The sequence below is a fragment of the Trichomonas vaginalis genome, chromosome IV (genome assembly GCF_026262505.1).
Source record: "Trichomonas vaginalis G3 chromosome IV, whole genome shotgun sequence".
Lineage (NCBI taxonomy): Eukaryota > Parabasalia > Trichomonadida > Trichomonadidae > Trichomonas > Trichomonas vaginalis.
Window position 1 is genome coordinate 6,906,266 of NC_067206.1, and position 19,133 is coordinate 6,925,398.

General features: G+C 35.2%; 4 protein-coding genes and 4 pseudogenes across 8 annotated transcripts, besides 3 other annotated features; 5 read left to right on the plus strand and 3 right to left on the minus strand.

Moving 5' to 3' along the window:
• Positions 1-1,516: 1,516 nt before the first annotated feature.
• Positions 1,517-1,546: a mobile genetic element.
• Positions 1,517-1,546: a terminal%2Cinverted (terminal inverted repeat of tvBac_53III transposon ID:TVAGG3_0044260).
• A 108-nt stretch (positions 1,547-1,654) lies between these two features.
• On the minus strand, positions 1,655-4,583 carry TVAGG3_0044270 (uncharacterized protein; the record flags this gene model as incomplete). Its single annotated transcript, XM_001302368.1, has 1 exon — positions 1,714-4,578. The coding sequence occupies one exon, from the start codon at positions 4,576-4,578 to the stop codon at positions 1,714-1,716; it is 2,865 nt and encodes a 954-aa protein (XP_001302369.1).
• Positions 4,584-5,771: 1,188 nt separating this feature from the next.
• TVAGG3_0044280 (uncharacterized protein) lies at positions 5,772-6,659 on the minus strand (the record flags this gene model as incomplete). Its single annotated transcript, XM_001302367.2, has 1 exon — positions 5,772-6,659. The coding sequence occupies one exon, from the start codon at positions 6,657-6,659 to the stop codon at positions 5,772-5,774; it is 888 nt and encodes a 295-aa protein (XP_001302368.2).
• Positions 6,660-8,694: 2,035 nt separating this feature from the next.
• Positions 8,695-9,633, plus strand: TVAGG3_0044290 (annotated as a pseudogene). Its single transcript has one exon. A coding segment is annotated over exon 1 (939 nt).
• Positions 9,634-9,895: 262 nt separating this feature from the next.
• TVAGG3_0044300 (protein of unknown function, DUF4106 family) lies at positions 9,896-10,330 on the plus strand (the record flags this gene model as incomplete). The annotated part of the gene is made up of 1 exon (XM_051220822.1): positions 9,896-10,330. The coding sequence occupies one exon, from the start codon at positions 9,896-9,898 to the stop codon at positions 10,328-10,330; it is 435 nt and encodes a 144-aa protein (XP_051105808.1).
• A 62-nt stretch (positions 10,331-10,392) lies between these two features.
• Positions 10,393-17,939: a mobile genetic element.
• TVAGG3_0044320 (protein of unknown function, DUF4106 family) lies at positions 11,596-12,006 on the plus strand (the record flags this gene model as incomplete). Its single annotated transcript, XM_051220823.1, has 1 exon — positions 11,596-12,006. One exon carries the CDS (start codon positions 11,596-11,598, stop codon positions 12,004-12,006), a length of 411 nt encoding a protein of 136 aa, XP_051105809.1.
• Positions 13,965-15,198, plus strand: TVAGG3_0044330 (annotated as a pseudogene). The gene has a single exon. A coding segment is annotated over exon 1 (1,234 nt).
• On the plus strand, positions 16,048-17,021 carry TVAGG3_0044340 (annotated as a pseudogene). The gene has a single exon. A coding segment is annotated over exon 1 (974 nt).
• On the minus strand, positions 17,038-17,747 carry TVAGG3_0044350 (annotated as a pseudogene). The gene has a single exon. A coding segment is annotated over exon 1 (710 nt).
• Positions 17,940-19,133: the final 1,194 nt, after the last annotated feature.

Here is a 19,133-nt window from a genome sequence, read left to right on the forward strand (position 1 = left end):
GTCTATGCTCCGGTGTCTGTACAAAACTTTTAATTTTTCGCGAGTTTTCAAAATTTTTTTCTTAGATGAAACGTTTGTCTGAACAACTTATGAAAAGTCATTCATTTTTGTTCAATTTATTATCCGGTATTATTTTTTATTGTTATTTCAGGAAATTTCGGTATCCATTACTATTGTTCCTCCAAACCTACCACCAGAGTCAAGTTATCATGTGGATGTTTTTAAACGAATGAATAATTCCAACTATTTTCTTCATTTTATTTAATAAGATAGTCAAATATAGTTGGATTTGTGAAATATGTGTGAGAATCATTCACATATTTCTGTTTGAACTAAAATACTTTTTTTAAGATCTGATATATTATTATATGCAGTTAAAATAATAAATCAAAAAAGGTGAATGTATTTAGTTTACTGAGAAATCAATTTCCCAAGTTAGAGTGTCAAAAAACCGTGAGAATCTCAGAAATAGATGAGAAAGAATGAATTCATCTAAAGCGCATGTCCGATCATATTTTTGAGTTAACTCATACAATTAATTCTATGAGTTTCTCTCAAATTGGTGTCAAAATCAGACCTGCGCTATTTGAGACATTCAATTTTAACCAATTTCTTGCATAATGTCAGAGATGAAATTTGGAATTGGAGTTTTTCCAAGATTTTTTATCGCAATGATGTCAACACTTGAATATCATAGAAACAATTTTTTTTAATGCAAAAAGAAGAGGAATATTCATTGAACATGTCAACTGAAACATGAAGTTCTACGACTTCAAAACCATTTCCTTGAATTGTGACACAATATACTGTCTGTTCTTTAATATTTACATTGAGGTCAAATCCAATTGGTGATATATTATAGTTGCGCATTATGTTAGGGTAATATTACTCCATGCGCACTATGTGTTAATCTAATCACATGATGTATTATTAGCAATTATGTTAAAAATGTAAACTTCAGAAAGTTACCCCCTTAAGTAGGATTTCCACGGGTCCAAAGAAACATCAATATAAAAATGAAGTATGAGATTTTTTAAAATATATGTAAGGGTGACCTTACAACTTTCTGACAAACGCTCAAAATGTCGAATGCAGGCGTGAATAGATACAGAAAATAAAAAATTTCAGATAATGTGAGATAATGTCAGGAGTAGGTGCCAAAAGTGCTTACTCTTAAACAACCGTCGGATTTCCGGGTGAAATCGTGACACACTTTCGTCTTTCGTAGGCAGTGGTGGTTGTTACAAAAGGTAACTTCGAATGTAGCGTGAAATCTGCAAAAAAAATTCTGAAATTTGAATGGAGAACACAAAAATTGAATAGTTTACGTCAATAAAAAAGAGAAAAATGAAGCCAATGTGTCTCGAACCTAGGACTTAGAGCAGCAATCACACTGTTTATCCCATTACACTACATGCATCTCTCAACTCAGTGAATGAGATCAACTATATGATAACTTTTTCCCCATTATATTCTTGTGGAAAAGTGACAAATAGCAACTTTGACCCTCTCTCATAATGTCAGAAAGAGGTAAATGCAACCTTAAAACTTGTGACATCGATAACTTAGTGTCAGTAGATAATAGAGATGTTACATGTAGTTAATAATGGTTGCTTAAGTTTGACTATATCTAAAAAATGATAATTAAAAAGTTTATAACACTTATTTTTAAATAAAAATTGTATACAAAATAATACAAAAAATAAATATATATTATAAAGCAGTTACAGTGAATGGAGACTTCAATTCTCTTCCATCCACTGTATATCTGACTGTGAAGTTGTACGTGTTCTGTTCTATGAAGTACAGTTTGAACTTAAACTCAGAAGAATTCAATTCTTGTGTCAAAGAATCTTCCCAAACAACATTTGGTTCGTTAAACATCATTATAGAGCACGAATTGCACTCTTTCGATGTTGTCACAATAATCATGATATCGCTGTTGACAGGAACTTTGTCAGGCTGTATTTCATGACCATATGAATTCAATACTTTCAATGAAACTGTCACGTTTTCTGCTTCAATTAAATCTATTACAGATTTTTCTGGTTGAAGGAGTCTCATGTCAACCTTTCCATTTCTTCCATTTGCTGAGTTCCATTCAACGGACAAGTGTTTCTCGAAGAAAGATCCAACGGCAGCTTGTTTCCGAATAACTTTGAATTCGTTAGAAGTCAGTTTTTTGTTTGTTACTGTTTCAACGTGACTTCTCAATGCTGCAGCTCGTTGTGCATCATTAAATGTCTCAATGCACTTCATCAGTTCATCACGTGCTGCTGCTAATAAGAAAACATAGTTGTTGCCATTTCCAGCTATGGCGCCGATCAACTTTTCTGAGCCGATAAAACCGCCGGGGAATTCCCCAGCCGATCGATCGAAAGAGCAATTTACGTTCAGTGCTTCCGATGAAGAATTGAGGAGTTCTACGGCAAGGAATACTATGTTGGACTGGGGAGTCAAAGGAACTTCTGGAACAAGTGGTAATGGGTAAATAGAATAAATTGTAATCGCTGGGACAACGTTAATTGGTCGGTCAATGGAAAGTATGGAAGTTACGTTAGAAGAAGTGGTACAGACAACGGAGAATGAAAGATTCTTCATTCCCGTGTTTGCCACGAATGTAATAGTGAAAGATCTTTCGTCAAATGGCTCAATGAACATGTCATGAGCTGAACATGTAACTGTATGAATGACATCTGGTCTGAATTGGAGCTGTGCTTGTGATATCTCTGTACGAGATGACGTATTAAGTACCCAAACATGGAAAGTAAGGCTTTCTCCGTCATATGCCTCAATTGTCTTGTTGTTTGGAAGATCTGTTCGTACAGTAAATGTTGGGGCATTGGCAACGGATTTAAATGTAATGGGCTGAGGTAATTTTACCATTGTAGGAATATCGTACATGCAAACCATGAGAGAATCAATGGTAAAGCTGCCTTCTACGAGCGGTGTAACATTGCAGATGACGTCTGTATCACAAAGAGCTTTGAAATCTGCGTTGTGACGCTCACATTGTAAACCGTCAACGTGGCTGACCAAATATGAGATTTTTATAGGTATTTTGTAGGGATTTCGGATTTTCGCTGCGATTCTCTGTGGATATCCGACCGGAATTACGAGGTTTTGGTTTGATTTTGAAACTGCATTGTAAATAAACACTGAACTCATAGTTTTCGGAAGTTGTATTGATGCTTGAGGTGGAATAGCCTCAGCTTGAATGATTGAAAATGGGAATTTGTAAGAATAATTCGTATCATTGTTTGAAGCTGTTAATAAGAAGCTATTTAAGTCGCGCTGTGTGTTTGGAGGCAATAAAGGACCTTGTAATGCAAATATCTCGATGAATAATTTGTTAGATTGGTATAATGAAATAGGAAGTCCGGATTCTAAGATTTCCGACAGTATTCCACTGAACAATGTCTTGAGCTCTATACCCATAGCGTTTCTAGAGTGGAAAATTCTGATGGATTCGATCATAAAATCGATCCATTTTTTAATTTGGCCCTGAATTGGCTCGTGCTTCTTAAACGCTTGCCCAACTCGATAAGAAACGAGAGCAGCCTTATGAAAATTGTTCGTTGCTTCGAGAATCTTGATAAAACACCAAGATCTGTATTCCATGTCATCAGAAATATGATTTGCTATGATAGATAAGATGTATTTGTCTGTCATAACCTTCTGCTCCATCTTCATAGCATGTAAAGCACAGTCAACCGCTTTTGTAAATTTATTAAATTTCAAATAAGCTCCACAAGCAGCAGAAAACGAGCAAAATGCCTGAGAATCGGATTCGTTTAGCGACCATGGTGACAATTCGAGCATAGACTTAGAAAGAGGCTTAATTAATCCTCGATATTTTTCATCAACAAGGGCGTGTAATTCGCAGATAGCGGCAACCATCTCCGGTGAACCGTCCGATGCTTTTGGAAACTGTTCAATTGACTTAATAACCATATTTGGGTCATGAGATACGATTCTAAACGCATTTGGCGTATCTGACTCGTAGGCGTGGGCGAATTTCTTCTTGCCTGCGTAATTAACGAATCTGTCCGTCATCATAATGGAATCAATTACATGAGGTTTAACAAAATTAGTAATTGTTTGTGTAGACGTGGATAAATTAAATGATTGAAGGAGTTGATAAAATCTTGGAATTTCTACAAGTTCGTCTGCAGGACAGTTATATAAAAAGTAAACAATGCGCTTAGAAAATTTTGCATTTTGAAAAATTTGTTCGAAATTTTGCTGAACTCTTGATACATCGAGGTTAACTGTAAAGTCGATAAGAACTACAACTGTATAGCAATCTTGGAAAGAAAAACGGCCTGATAAGTTAAAAATATTGAAATATTGAAGAAATTCATCTAAGTTATTAAAGGGCACAAACTGAGCTTCGAAAGAGTCACCATGTTTGAGTTTTCTTTTTAGGCAGAATTCATTAAAATCATGTGCATTTTTAGTTTCGATTGTTGTTGTCTTTTCATTTAATTTGTTTATGACTTCAAGTTCTGATTCAGTAACAACACCTGCCGGGAGAACAAAAATAGGGACTGCTAAAGGAAGTTCAGTGATGTGCATTTGTTGTCACTTTTTTATATGATTGAAATTGGAAAATTGATCATATTCAATAAATGAAGAGCTTAAATATCAATAAATTGAAAATACTGTTGTAATTAAATGTTTCTAAAGTGTTTTAGAAAGAAAGCAATATTCACGAAAAGTGACAGTCCTCCTTTTTCCTAGGGTTATTGATCACTTCCCTTCTGCTCGTCATGCAAGAAATGAAAGAAATGATTGGTGCTACCTAATTTATTACTCAAGTAGGCAACTATCTTGCATAATACAATTTGTTGTATTGTCGGTAATTCTCCTGCAATATGCCTTCTCAAATACAAGAATTGAATATGTAAACTTTTGTTCAAATTAATTCATTTGCTGCAGTTATTCATTCGATAACAAAGTGAAGGCATATGTAACAGATTCTTTTGCTGACAACGCATTGCCAACAGCAAGAAATGATTGTATTTTGTAAAAATGCGCAAACAAGAAAAAGGTATATTTGTTTGTATTTTATAAAATGATGATAAACCGTTTTGCTTCATGAATTTTCATCTTCTATATTATTTAGGCAATTTACTCTCAATGTATAAATATTTCGAATCAATTGGATTTTTTTATCCAATGCGAAGTCAATATGTACCAGAACTGCACGTTTTGGTTAACGTGACCTCAAAAAGGAAATATTAGAACTGAGAATTTGGGAAATTGCAAAAAATCTTATTATTTGAAGCCGTTTTATATAACACCAATATAGGAAAATGTATTTAATGGATAATTGTTGATTTAAAACAATGTGTGTTCATTTGAATTCAAACAAGCATTATCAATTTCTTGATATTAGTTTATTCAAAAAATTTATTATTTCAAAAGAGGAGAACAACCACACTTTTTACATTATATTTCTACAATAAATGAGAAACCCCGATATCTCAGCACAGTTTTCAATACTTGAATTTGAAATTCAATTTAAACATGGAGCTTATAATGAAATATGCATACCTTAACAGATCAATTCAGAAAATTGAGTATGCGATCTGAAAAGACTGCATAAATAATATTTTTTATTACTTAATTTTGATAAACCATATTTTAAATAAACTTATACTATAAAAAAAAAAAAAAAAAAAAAAAGGTAGTGGGGCTTCCAGGCACTTCGTGCCCTCTAGCCCCGAAGATGTTTAGTATAAATGAAGTTTTTATTCGGAAAATTGTTAGTCTTCTGGTGTGAATTCGGAGGACTCTTCTTGGATAGAGTTTTGTATTTCCTCCTCCTCTTCTTCTTCCTCCATTGCTTCTGGGAAGAAGCCTTCTTCTGGGTCGAAAACATTATATAATGTGTAATTGAATGACACATTATATCTTTCTTTGAGTTCGCTCCTGACAAAGAACTTAGTTCCAGGAATACAGAAGACTTCTGTGCGTTGGAAAAGCTGATGTCCTGGAACGAATTTGGCAATTAGAGACTTCTTTTTTCCGAATTGTTCAGGAGTTTCCATGACGACAGTAACAACATCTCCATCTGCGAGGTCTTGTTGTTGTTCGGAAAGGTAAAGAGCAATGATATGAATGGTTGCTGCGTTGAATTCGAGAAAGTCGAATTCAAATTGTGTTGTCGTATAACATTCAAACCATTTTGTACAGTTGTCTCCGAACTCGTCAACGTATTCATCTTCGTCATATCCGTAACTAAAGACTTGGAATTCAGCAATTCTCTTGTCGAATGACCGTTGCATGTAACGAGGAAGATTTTGACGAACTTGGTATAAAGTTCTCAACATTATAAGCTTAGTAAATGTTGGAAAATACTGAACTAAGACATCGCTAAGCTCAATTGGATTTGGAATTGTCTTAGTAAGTTCAATTGAACTAGCAATTGCTTTGTTCAGAACTTCACAGAACTGAGTATTGTATGTAGCGTCTGGTTGTGTGTTTTCTTCGGCTTCTTTGAGATATTTAGAGCAAATTTGTTGAAGAATTTCTCTTAATTCGTTGTTAGATTTTTTGGTGGTTATTCTAACCGCTGTGCCGGTTCTTGGAGGTTGTGGGGCTTTGGCTTTGGTTAGCGGTTGAGAATTGTGGTTAACAGCGTTGGCTTCCATTAGACAAAAATAAACTGTTTTTTCAAATAAGAGTTTGAGATGAACCGTTTTCGTCAACGGAGACCCCCTCTATTTTTTTATTTTATTTAATAGTTACCGTTGGAAAACCGTTCCATCTCAAATATTGAATGAACTATAAACGTTTTTTGTTTTCTATATATACTTTTTTGTCCAACGGTAAAACTTTTTACACAACGGTTTTTGAGAGTCGTCGCTGTTGACTTTTTTGTAGAGCACTCAAAATAGTATAACTTTGTCCGCAAAGTAAGGTCTATCGTCGCTACAGGAAAAGTTACAGGCGTTCCAAGGAAGTATACTTTGAGAAGCCTTTCCCCTTATAGAATGAGATAAGACGGTTATTTTACAAAACTGACAACACGTTGACCGAGTAGTTTTTTGAGCTGAACAAATAGTGTCATATAAACATCTGTCAAAAACCGCCTTTTAACTTCACTTAAAATGCCACGTAAGCTACGTAAGAATATACGTAAGAGGAAGAGAGCATTGAAACATCCAATAGTAAAACTAACACCACAACAACAGTTGCAACAACAAATTATGAATGACCCCACTATGTTGCAACAAATGTCAAGCAACCCTATGCTTTTAAAACCGAGTTATTGGTGCACAGAGTGGAGGTTTAAGAGCGGCACTTTTAGCGAAAATGGCAGGCTATGGTGGAGCTGCAGACGGAACAGCTTATAACCCTCAAAGTCAAATGAATTTGAGTTCACTCAAAAATCAAATAACAGATGTCAAAAAGTCAAACATAGACATACAGAAACAAATAAGTGAAAACGAAAAGAAACTAGAATATGACAGACACACAAAGAAACTCAATGAGTTAAACGTAGAGAAAAAAGAAGAAAGAAGAACAACTGAAAGAACTAAGTACAGAGGAATATGCGAAAAAAGTGTCAGAAAAGCAGCAGAAGTAGCAAAAATGGAAAAGATGTTGTAAATTTGAAAAACCATACTACTCAATATAAAGTACTGAAAGATGAAGAGATAAAACAAAAAGCCTGAAGACATATATGGATAGCGATGAGTATAAAAAAGAAGTTGAAGCAAATGTAAAGGCAGAAAAACTTTTTACAGTTGCAAAACCAAACCGTACAGTATGAAAACTTAGCACAAGAAAGTAAAAATAACGACGCAGCCATGCAAAAGGCAATGAAAAGCGCAGAATATATAAAAGCTAATAATGACTGGTTAGATGCCCAAGCCAACGCTAAAGCAGCCCAACTTATAGGGTCAATAAGGACAAAAATACAAGCGGATGAAGACAGTTCAAATGAAGCTTTAATGAATGCTGACTTTAAGAACGCCTTCGAAGCTCTTCATAGTAAGGTGAAACTAGTGAACGACTTCTCATCTGGAAAGAAACTGAAGTCTGAAGGTTTCGACAAAGAGTTAAAAGAAGTAGCACAAAATATGACGAAAATAACAGATGCAGCAACGAGACAGGCAGTTCAAAGTGCCTATGACGCCGTTAGAGCAACTGTTGTGGAAAGTCAAGAAAAAGAGTTACAACAGACCAAAACAGACCTAGTAAATGCTTTCTTAAGAACGAAAAGTCAGGTAGGACATTATGCTGCAGATGGAACATATGTGCCAGCTGGTGGAACTTATATACCACCAAACCTCCAAGAGAAGCACCTGCACCAGGACTACCTAAAACATTTACATCGTCACATGGACACAGACACAGGCATGCACCAAAACCAACACAACAACCAACACAACAACCACACAACAACCAACACAACAACCAACACAACAACCAACACAACAACCAACACAACAACCAACAGTTCAAAACACTGCACCACAACCAACAGTTCAAAACACTGCACAGCAACAACCACAAACAGAGCAAGGACATAAAAGAAGTAGAGAACAAGGAAACCAAGAATTCTTAAAAATGCTTAAGGAAAATTATGGTTACCCAGATACTCTTGACTTTAGTGACAGATATAAAGAAGCTATTAGAAAGTTCAAGGAAGGAAATACTGACCCGAACCTATTTAGCTTTATGGTTCAGCACCAAATGGGATATAATTTCAAACCTGGAAAATACAAGCTCGCTAAGGGATATGATTTAATAGCATATCATCCAAATGACATGACTGAATTTACTCCAAGATATTTGGTGTCAGAGCTAAACGATAATTCAACTCTCTTCATGAAACGCGTAAAAAATAGAGACGGAACGAAAGAAGAAAGGTTTATGAGTCCGGATGACTTAGATAGGGAACTTTTTAAAAACGGTCTCGGAATATATGAAATGCCAGCAGATGAGGTACAAGAAACTCCACAGGAAGAAGTTCAGATACAACCAGACATGGAAGAAATAGTTCAGCAACAACAGCTAGAAGAGCCTGAAGGAAACAAACAAGTCCCTCCTTTGGAAACTAACTTCACAGAACTAGATGAAGATTTGGAACAGCCGAAAAATCTTGACCCTCAACAAGTGTATGCGGAGAATATGGAATCTTTCCAAGAGTCTAAGAAAAATTCGGCTGACATAGTAGAAGAATATCGAAAAATGTTCGCCGACATACAAAAGACTCCAACATCAGATGAAAATATCCAGCATAGAATGAAGTACTGAAAGATAATGTACACAAATACAACAATCCTTTTTACTTACGAGCATATAACGTTCAATCTTTGGATGAACTCGGTGAAAATAAAAGGTTAAATTTCAACAAAACATATAGAAATGAAACATTGTTTAAAGTTCATTCAGAACCTAGCCAATATGGAAACAAACCTACTTTTGTTTCTGCAGACGATGGAACTACAATGAGATGGGGTCATAAAGCTAATCCGGATAGGTGGTTCATAAACTTACAACCACAATTCCAAGAAGTTGTAGACGCAATGGAAGTGAATGGTGAACCAGATGTAGCTGGTATTTTCAGCGCGGCTTTAATGCCATTGAAAGATATGAAAGATGCAGATATTTTGAACCAGTATGAAATGAACATGGCTGATGGAAAATATAACACCTGACGTTCTAGAACATTTATCTCAAAGAACTACACAGAACCATAGAGATGGTATATTTGGTGAAGAGTTTAGAAAGAAAGTTAGGGAGAGAGAAGGAAGAGAACTATTGTACATGACCTTGCAAACGAAAGTTTACAAAATGTCATAAAAACTTACTTTGCAGACAATGAACCGAGAAGGGATGAATATTTAAGAAAACTCAAATGGACAGTACAAATGAAATGTTAGTATTGAAAAACATGTTCCTTGACAAAATAAAACCAACTACAGAAATAAATGACGCAAGACTGAAACATTGGGTAAAAGCTTTCCCATTCACAAAAGATATTATTGGTAACATGGAAAGAAAACCAGAATGGCTACAAAAACATATATTTGGAAACGAGCTTATTCCATATGGACAAGCTCTGTTTGAAGAGCTTGAACCGGAAACTCAGGAAAGAGTCATGCAAACAATACGCGAAGACTCAAATACAAACTATGACAAAATCTTTCTAGGATATAGGTTACCTGAGTTGGGCGACCAGAGCCCAAAGGCAAAAAGGACATGGGAAATTTACAACATACTAGGTGAACATGAGGCAAAGATGCAACAACTTGAAGCAGAGGGCAAGTTACCAAAAGCGACACCAAAGAAGAAGAGTAGAACAAAGTAAAGCTTGGTCCGAGTGGGTTCTATTATGATATATAAATCCAACTATTCTATATTTTTACCCATATGAAATGTACGCCGCTCAGAATATAACGCCAACAGTTTTGGATGCCATGAACGGAAATGTTTCCGAATGGTATAACGAATGCGACAATGCCATTAGAAGGTCAGAAATAGTTCCTGGAACTTACGAATATACAACTGCTGTTTCTTATGGAAACGTAGGTGAGTTTGGAGAAGGTTCTTCAACAACAGTAGATATTGCTTGTGACAGGTTTCATATTATTTCTATTGACAACTCATTCTTATACGTGGAACAAGACATTGAAATAAAAACCTTCTGCCAAGTTGTCTGACAAGAAAGGTTGCAATGGAATTTTCTATGTCGGATACCAATATGCTCCAGAAGTTTTCATGGGATATAAGATATATTCTAACTCTGACTTAGTTCAAACAGTAACATGGGCAAACTATGAATGGTTCGCTTTGAGAAACTCAGTACAACCACAAGCTAGAGAACAAACAGACAGTATGCAAATATTTGAGAAAATAAGAAGACTTGACCCTAACGTTCCAGGAGTTTATGTTAACCTTTCTGGTTCAGATGGAAATGCTGCCACTAAAGTAAAACTGAAACTTAGAGTTCCTTTGTCATCTTTCCTCATCTTCAGGTTTTTAAGATACTTACCAAACTGGGCAGGAAAAATTTCTATCGAACTTACTCCAAGCAAAAATAACTTAGTCATTGCACCAACACAAGACCCATTCACTCTTACAGACGTAATAGGAACAAATAAAACATCATTCGCCGACTTTTGCAAAGACAAAGTTGACTTAGACTTTGGTTTCTCAAACTTCAACAATGAAGTAAACTATTATTTCAATGCTGCTGGAACTGCTTGGGACCTAGTTAAGTTTACATGCGAAAAATTTGAATGCAAGAGAATAGAAAGCAGACTTGCAGTCTATATGTTGGACCCAGATATTTCAAATGCTTTAGCTGCCAAATATATTGCAGTTCCACTTATGTTCCCTATACACCAAATATCTGTCAAAGACTTTGCAGGTGAAGTTGGAAACCAAAGTGCTGACCCAGGTGCAAGAACAGATATTGCTTTAACAACTGCAATGAAACATGCAGATACTATGTTTGTACTGTTCAGACGAACTATAAATGACTATTCTTGTTTCTACAACCCCGGTATTAAATATCATATAAACATAGATGGCAAATATTATCCAAGAGAAGAATATTCTACAGTTGAGGATATGAGGTCATACAACTTGACATTAGATGCTATGAACTTTAACAACAACTTCACAACAACCATTAACCCTGAAATGCAAAGTTCTATTATGCCATATGTGAAAGTATGGACTCATACAGGAGGTCAAAAAACTCAATATACAAATGGAGACCGTTCAAACTTTTGGCTTGGCATTCCATTTGCTGACTCAGAAGACTTTATGGGTGGTATTTCAACTGTTGGTACTGTACAAATACAATATACTGGTGACAGAGACGGTCCAGATGAACTGAGAGCAAAGAAGTTTACAAAACCAATAGCACTTTTCACGGAAGATGCTCTTTTGAAGATTCGTTCGATGAAACCTGCTGGGGCTCCACAGATTGGCATAACGACAGCTTCCATCGAGCAGATTTTGGCAGCAGGTCAGTAAGTTGTTCTTGAACTGACTTCTCTCCGTCAAATATTGACAGTACGCCAGTTTTGACATAATATTGTAAGATAAACTTTCCTTTAGAAATATCTGTAAGTTTTGAAGTTATATTTTGTCAACGTCAAGAACTTTCACCATCTCGGTTATACCAACTTTCTTTGCTTTATGGAAATATTTTGGTTCAGCAAATATTGCTATTCTATAACATTTACCATTGTTTGTGTATATTCTGTCAATGTATTTGTATTGTTTGTGAGTATAAACTTTGTTCTGCTTCAATTCGAAGAGATACTCGAATACGTCCATCTTTTTATTCTAAGTAAAATGTCATTTCCGAAAATAGAAGCGTGAGTGTTTCAAAAGGTTTAATGGCGGTGGCAGATGTGAAGTTAAATTCACCAACTCAAACAAACAGTCAAAGTGTTGTTGTCAATGTCAAAGACAGAGATGTTGAAGTGGGGAAACCATACGAAGACGAAGATGGTATAACAATTGTTCCTGTAAAAGAACCAACATATCCTGAAGTTAGCAGAGACTTAAGTTCTGTTGCAGATATTCGAAACGACTACCAACAACTGAAAGACAAACTTCAAACTCAGGAGAAGATTTGTCAAGCTTTAGGTATAATGTTAAACTTGGTCGAACACAACCCTGTAAAAGTGAACTCATATGTCATCGCACCTCATGAAGTTTTGAAAGAACTATTGAAACTTTTGACAGAGGCAGACGATTAAACATCAAAGAAATAGAACCCGACATTAGTTGCTGTGGTGTTTCATATAATGTCATTGACAAGATATACGTTATGAAGGAGGTGAAACGTTGAACTTAAAGTATAGTTTCCCAGACGTCATAAAAATATTTGACGCCACAACATTTCATTAAAATTTATTTGCTAAGTAAAAATGTCAAAACTTCTTGAAAGATGTTTGAAGAAAAATAATATAGACTTTATTCATGTAAAGGACTTTACACACTTTTGAACGATATGAAAGACCCTGTTTTGTTTGTTCGTGTAGACAAAGGAAAGTTCTATGTCTTTACAAAATATTTGAACTTCTTAGAAGAGAACTTCAAGAAACGCCATGTGAAAGTTTTAGATGAAGTTCTTCTCCACTTTCAGAAAAACTTTTAAATATTATAAATGGCAGAAGATATAATGGTTTATACTATTACGACTAAAAACCCGAGTCATATAATTCTATAACAACAAACTTACAAAGTCCTCAAGGACGGTATTGTAAACTAACCTTAAACACAATGACGACTAAAGCCTGTTTTGCTCTTTTGACACCAGAAGACTTTATTGTTGTGAATGGTAAAAAATACTCCTTTGAAGATACTTACTCAGATATACCACCAACAGGTTTTGTTGACTTATTTAATACTTTAAGGACGGGTGTAACATGTGCTGCAACTAGAGCAGGTTTCATTATGTTTGGATGTCCGACTGAGTTTACTATAAAAATATGAGCTATAATACAAAACTTATTTCTGGTTTTTACTACCAACAGTTTCCTATAACAGGAAAAGGTGTCATACAAGGAATGTCTATTCCATTGACTTTAAGCACACCTATTTTATATATTGTTTCAAACTTAGGTTCAAAGTGCTATTCGAATGTCGACAGAAACTACTATGACAAAAAGATACTTATGCGTATAAACAATACTTTCTCTGCTGGTTTGCCTATTGTTCATTCGAATGCAGAATTTTCAACCTTAGTGAACTCAAACACTTTGGCAAGTATAACGTTGACATTAGTTTGACGAAACTTTGTTCCTGTAAAACTTTTATGTCCTATGTATTTGTCAATGAACGGCAGAAAGTTTCGAATTGGAAGATGCAACGGTGAAAGTATTGTATTACAAGAACAACTTCAACAACAAATAGCTCAAGACAACAAATGCAACAACAAAGTCAAGAATAAAAAAAATATTTTTTTTATTTTTATAAAAATGTACAGAATAGATGTTTCAGATTTTTATGACTTCCAAGCATTCAGAAATATGTGTCCATTTCGAGACTATATACAAAGCAGTCGAGAATTTGAAACGTTTAGTCATTTATGTTGACTCTGCCCCAGAATGTTATGTCATGAAAGAATGGGATGTTGTCTTTAACAAACCAAGAAGCAACAATAGTTTCAGAACAAGAATGTAGACAGAAACTTAAGAAAATAAAAGTCGTACAAGTTGGCATGAAGATGTTAGATGCTTGGGATATCTTATTGTCAAAGTTAGAAGATTTTTCAGTTCGAGGTATAAAGTTTTATACACCTTCTCCAAACTTCTATTCTATCTTCACTGGATATAAATACGAACAAGTAGAATGGAAAGAAAATATTATAGAAGCTTGGTTAGACCATGTCAAAGAAATTATATGCAATGGAAACGAAAGAGTCTATGAGTATATCTTATGTTGGTTTGCAAACATCTTACAACATCCAAGTGCTAAAAATGAACTGCTCTCATTATAATTGGAAAACAAGGAACTGGTAAGAACACATTCTTTACAGATATCTTATGCAAACTGTTAGAGGGCTATTCGAACCGAATATGACAAACTTAGAAAACATCTGTGGCAAGTTTAACTCCTCAATAGAGAATATGAAACTTATAGTTTGCAATGAACTTCAAAGTATAGATACAACAAAAGTTTTAAACTCAGATGCTTTGAAGAGTCTTATAACAGACAAAGTTGGAGTTGTTGAAAGAAAGTATAAAGACCAAAGAGTTTGTGAAAATGTTGCAAACTTCATTATGGTTTCAAACAATACTGTTCCGATGAAGTTAGAAAGTTCTGACAGAAGATATGTAGTTGTCAGAACGTCAGATTCTCATATGCAAGATACAGAAATTTTGACGACTTAGCAGAAACTTTGACATCTGACTTTTACAACCACTTGTTCTCATACTTCATGACATTAGATATTTCTAAGTTCAATCCAAGACAAATTCCACATACCGAAGAGAGACAAACATTGTTAGAAGCAAACAAGAGTGTATATGAACTGTTCATAGATGAAACTGACTTTGTGTCATTAGATGAAAGGTCATTGTACGATTCGTATAAACAATATTGTCAAGAATATGGTTATATGACAGCGTCTAAACGAACATTCTTGGCAAATGTCAAAAGTCTTTTAGATGTTCAGAATGGTGTATATACAAAGAAAAATTTTCTGAGTAAATTTAAAAAAAATCTTTTTTTATCCGATAGAAAGATGGCAAAATTCATCTCAGTAAATAAGTACATGACAGAAGTCAAAGATAAGTTAGCTCCATTCGCATATTTGAATGTTTACTTCTACAATTTTGAAAAGTCTACATTTGACAAATTTGGAACATTGCACCAGTTAAGTTTGCTGTTGTTTAGAAAAAGTGGTGCAACTTTTGAAGACTTAAACATTGACGGTATGTTGACAGTCAAAGAAAATTTTGACAGAAGTTCTCAAAACTCGAAGAAGGTAAAGCATACAAACTTGTTATACTTATGAACCAAAGAAAGCAGACGACTATGAATATTATGAGTCTAAGTAGTTGAAGTTCAAGGTAAATTGGGTAAAAAGATTTTAGAGTCTAAGCCAGTGTTTGCTCCTAAAGAGGAAGAGAACATTGACATTGACCCAGAAATGTTCTAAAAATAAAATTTTATTTTTACATGTCAAAATTTTCTTTTTCTCTGGACTGGTTCAGGTTCTTTCTTCTCTTCTTCTACTTTCTTTCTTTTTCTTTCTCTCTTCTTTTCTGGTGGAGTTATGTAAATTTGGCGCAACCATATTTATGTAAAAGTTCTTTGTCCTTTAATAGCTCATCTATTCTGTTTTTTATTTCATCTTCAGAACAGCGCATGTGTCTTCTTTGCATTCTAAGAAGTTTTGTTGGACTTCATCTCTCCAAGAGGCGTCATCTCTGTCAACAAGTCTGTCATTGACAAATTTTAAGACTCTCTGCTTAATGTTTTATGGTTCTTGTCATATTCCCAGAAACAGAACTTTAGAACAAATTCACCTTTCTTGTTTACACTATGTAAGATTTTATGGTCGACAGATGTTTTGCTGTCGAAAAGCTTGTCTCGAATATAGATAGCGAAATCGCTAGACATTTTCTAAAAGATAAAAATTTTAATTTTTCTAAAAATATGTTAGAAAAAAAGTTTGCTGACATTGACAAGAAATTTGAGAATGTTTTAAACAAGAACAAGAGGAAGTTAGAAAATGCTCAGATAAAGCCTATACATGACAAGTTCTTATTTGCTCAGAATGGTATAACAGGTCTAATTGCACCACCTGGGTCGGGTAAGACTTTCACTTATCTTAAAATGGCTGCACAACAACAAGAACTAGATGAGAAGAACCCATTCTATGAGTTAGTTGTTATTTGTAGTACTTCTGGTCAATTTGACCAAACCGTCAATTCGTTCAAAGATATTATAAAGAAGTCTAAGTTAGTATGTATAAAGGATACTGAGTTGTTAGATTGGATAAAGAAGTACCAAAGAAGAGTTTTGAAGTATAATGCTATAAATGAGTATATAAATTCTAAGTTAAAGACCCAAATGAGGAAATGCAGAGAATATTAGAGAAGAAACACTTCAGAAACAAACAGAAAGAGATAGAATACATTTCGAAGAAATTGCAATCTTACGATTGGAAGACATACCCTCATAGATGTCTTCTTATCTTAGATGATTTGCTCTCATCCTTTGTTAAAGAACAGAGAACAAGACATGTGTCGAATTCTTAAGAAGCTCAGACACTTTAACATCTCAGTTGTCATTTGTGTACAGACAGCAAAGAGTTTAAGTAAGGATGTTAAAAGAATACTTACTGACATTATACTTTTCCCGGATTGTCCGAAGACGATTTCATGGAACTTATGAAAGAGTCCATGGCAGGTAAGTTTGACAGACATGAACTATGGGAGAAGTATAAAGTCATACAAGACCCTCATACTTCTTTCAGAATTCATATCTACGCAAACAAAGTTCAAATTGTAAAAAGTCAAGCTTGAAAAATAAAGAGTTCATTTACTCTACTTGTTTGAAGTTGTCAAAATACTCTGTTATTTTTTCTTTAACAATGGCAAATCTTCTTTGAATGTAAGTATTGTACAACCTTTCATATCATAGTGTGTTTGAGGTAACGTATCTTGAACTATTTGTTTCACATCTTCATTTGGGGTCATTGAAATCGGTAAGTTTTCGCGATAGAACCAATTTCTGTCAGATTTGTAATCTTAGCAAGTCGTAAAAGCTTTTGTTGTTCTTCTGACTAAATGCAACATAACCATATCTCTGTCTTCTTCATTTTCCATCTCTTCAGTATAATCATATACTTATAGTTCTTTTCCTTTCCTTTTGGTACCGAACGTGGTATTCTTTTCTGAATGCTTTTGTCTTTTGCTTCAATGACTTCATCTTTTGCATGAGTTCTTTTCCATCTCTTCACGTTCTTGTCTGTGAAGTTCGTCAAGAAGTCTGTAAATATACCAAGCATAACGAGGTGAAGCCCCATTGCTACGGCATTTACAAGAAGTCTATGTACATAATATCCTCTTAAATTATTGGCAAATTTTTACGATTTTCATGTGTTTTATGCAAAGGCCGAGAATTCTCGCGATCTAGATGAATTTCACTCAAAAGTTCTTGTGTGCGATTCGGTGTTTTGAACCAATTCGTCTGCGTGTTGGTATCTGGAGCAAAAACCATGACAGTCAAAATACTTTGCATTCGTACATATCGTCTTTGAGCCGAACGAATTAGACGAGTTGTTTGTTAAACTTGTATGTACTCGTATTCTTCATTTATGCTTCATGGACTATAACTGTTGTTTGTTTCTCTGTTGTTGACATATCTGTCTTTATATTCCGGATAAAAAAATAAATAAAAATAAAACTAACTTTATTTTTTATTTCGGGGAAAATTCATGACAATTCAATGAGGTGAGAAAAAGAGGTGAAAAACAGGTGAGATTCACCACTTCACCTAAACATTATTTTTGCTGAAAAAGTTGTCATTTTTCATGTCCGAAGACTCGAAGGTGCAACACTTCCAAAATACCGACGAACCAGAAGAGCAGCATGGCAGTATCTTCTTGACAACTTCTATGATTCTCCAGGTTAACCCTTGAAAGTGCTGGAAGAACGTCCCGACACAGAGAATTTGCGAGAAATTGCCACTCCAATACTACCTTGAACAAAACAAAGGTAAACCAAAGGGTAAATTAAAGACTAAAACTTAAACGTTTAAAAAGTTGAATTTTTATGACTCCGAGTCACCGAGAAAACCTTGTTCAGTATTTAGCAAGCTTACTTCCCCGAGGAGCGATGGGAAGCGTTACATACATCAGGTTCAAAAACAACAACCTGGAGATATGCGTACACAATTCGCATTAACATGACCAGGAAAGAGACGAAAGGTCCTACAAGAGAAACAAGCTCTAAAACAATTCAGAAAAGAAAGAATAAAAAGTTTAACTCGTAATTGTTGTATTTTTTTTACTTGTATGGGCAAGTCTGCAAGAATGAAGTCGACTATCTCAGTCTTTGTTTTACCGAGCTGAGACGGCTCTGGCGAGTACGTCTGTTTTGGCCGGGTCTCCAGCTGGTTGTCTGACCTTCGTAATTGCGCATGTTCTTGAAGCTCCAACTGTAAATGGTTGTAGGATGAAGAAGTCTCTCAGACTGCTTGAGGTATCTTCACGGTGCCCGACCGGAATCTGTTGGTAACGAGTCGAATCGGTCGATTTGAGGGAAAGAGAGTGAGAGCCCTGTCTTCTTCCATTGGGGTAGTAGCTACTCTTTGCGTACGGTTCAGACCTTCTCGAACTTCTTGGTCTCTCTTGGATTGGAAGATTGGGAATTGCTGGGGAGCGTTGCTAAACATCCAAGGGTTGGGGAAGTAAGGCATAGGTTGAGGAGGGTAGTTCGGGAAGCCTTTGTTGGTGGGTATAACCTTGAGGTGGGAAATTGGTAGAAATGGAGGTACTTGTGGAACTGAGGTTGCCTGAGGAAGACTGTTTTGTGGTTCTGCAGCTTTCGGTTCTTCTGGTTTGGGGAATGAATCTGGGTGTGGTGGGACGTCGGAACAGTTCGTTGGTGTCCCTGTGGGATGGACAATATTTT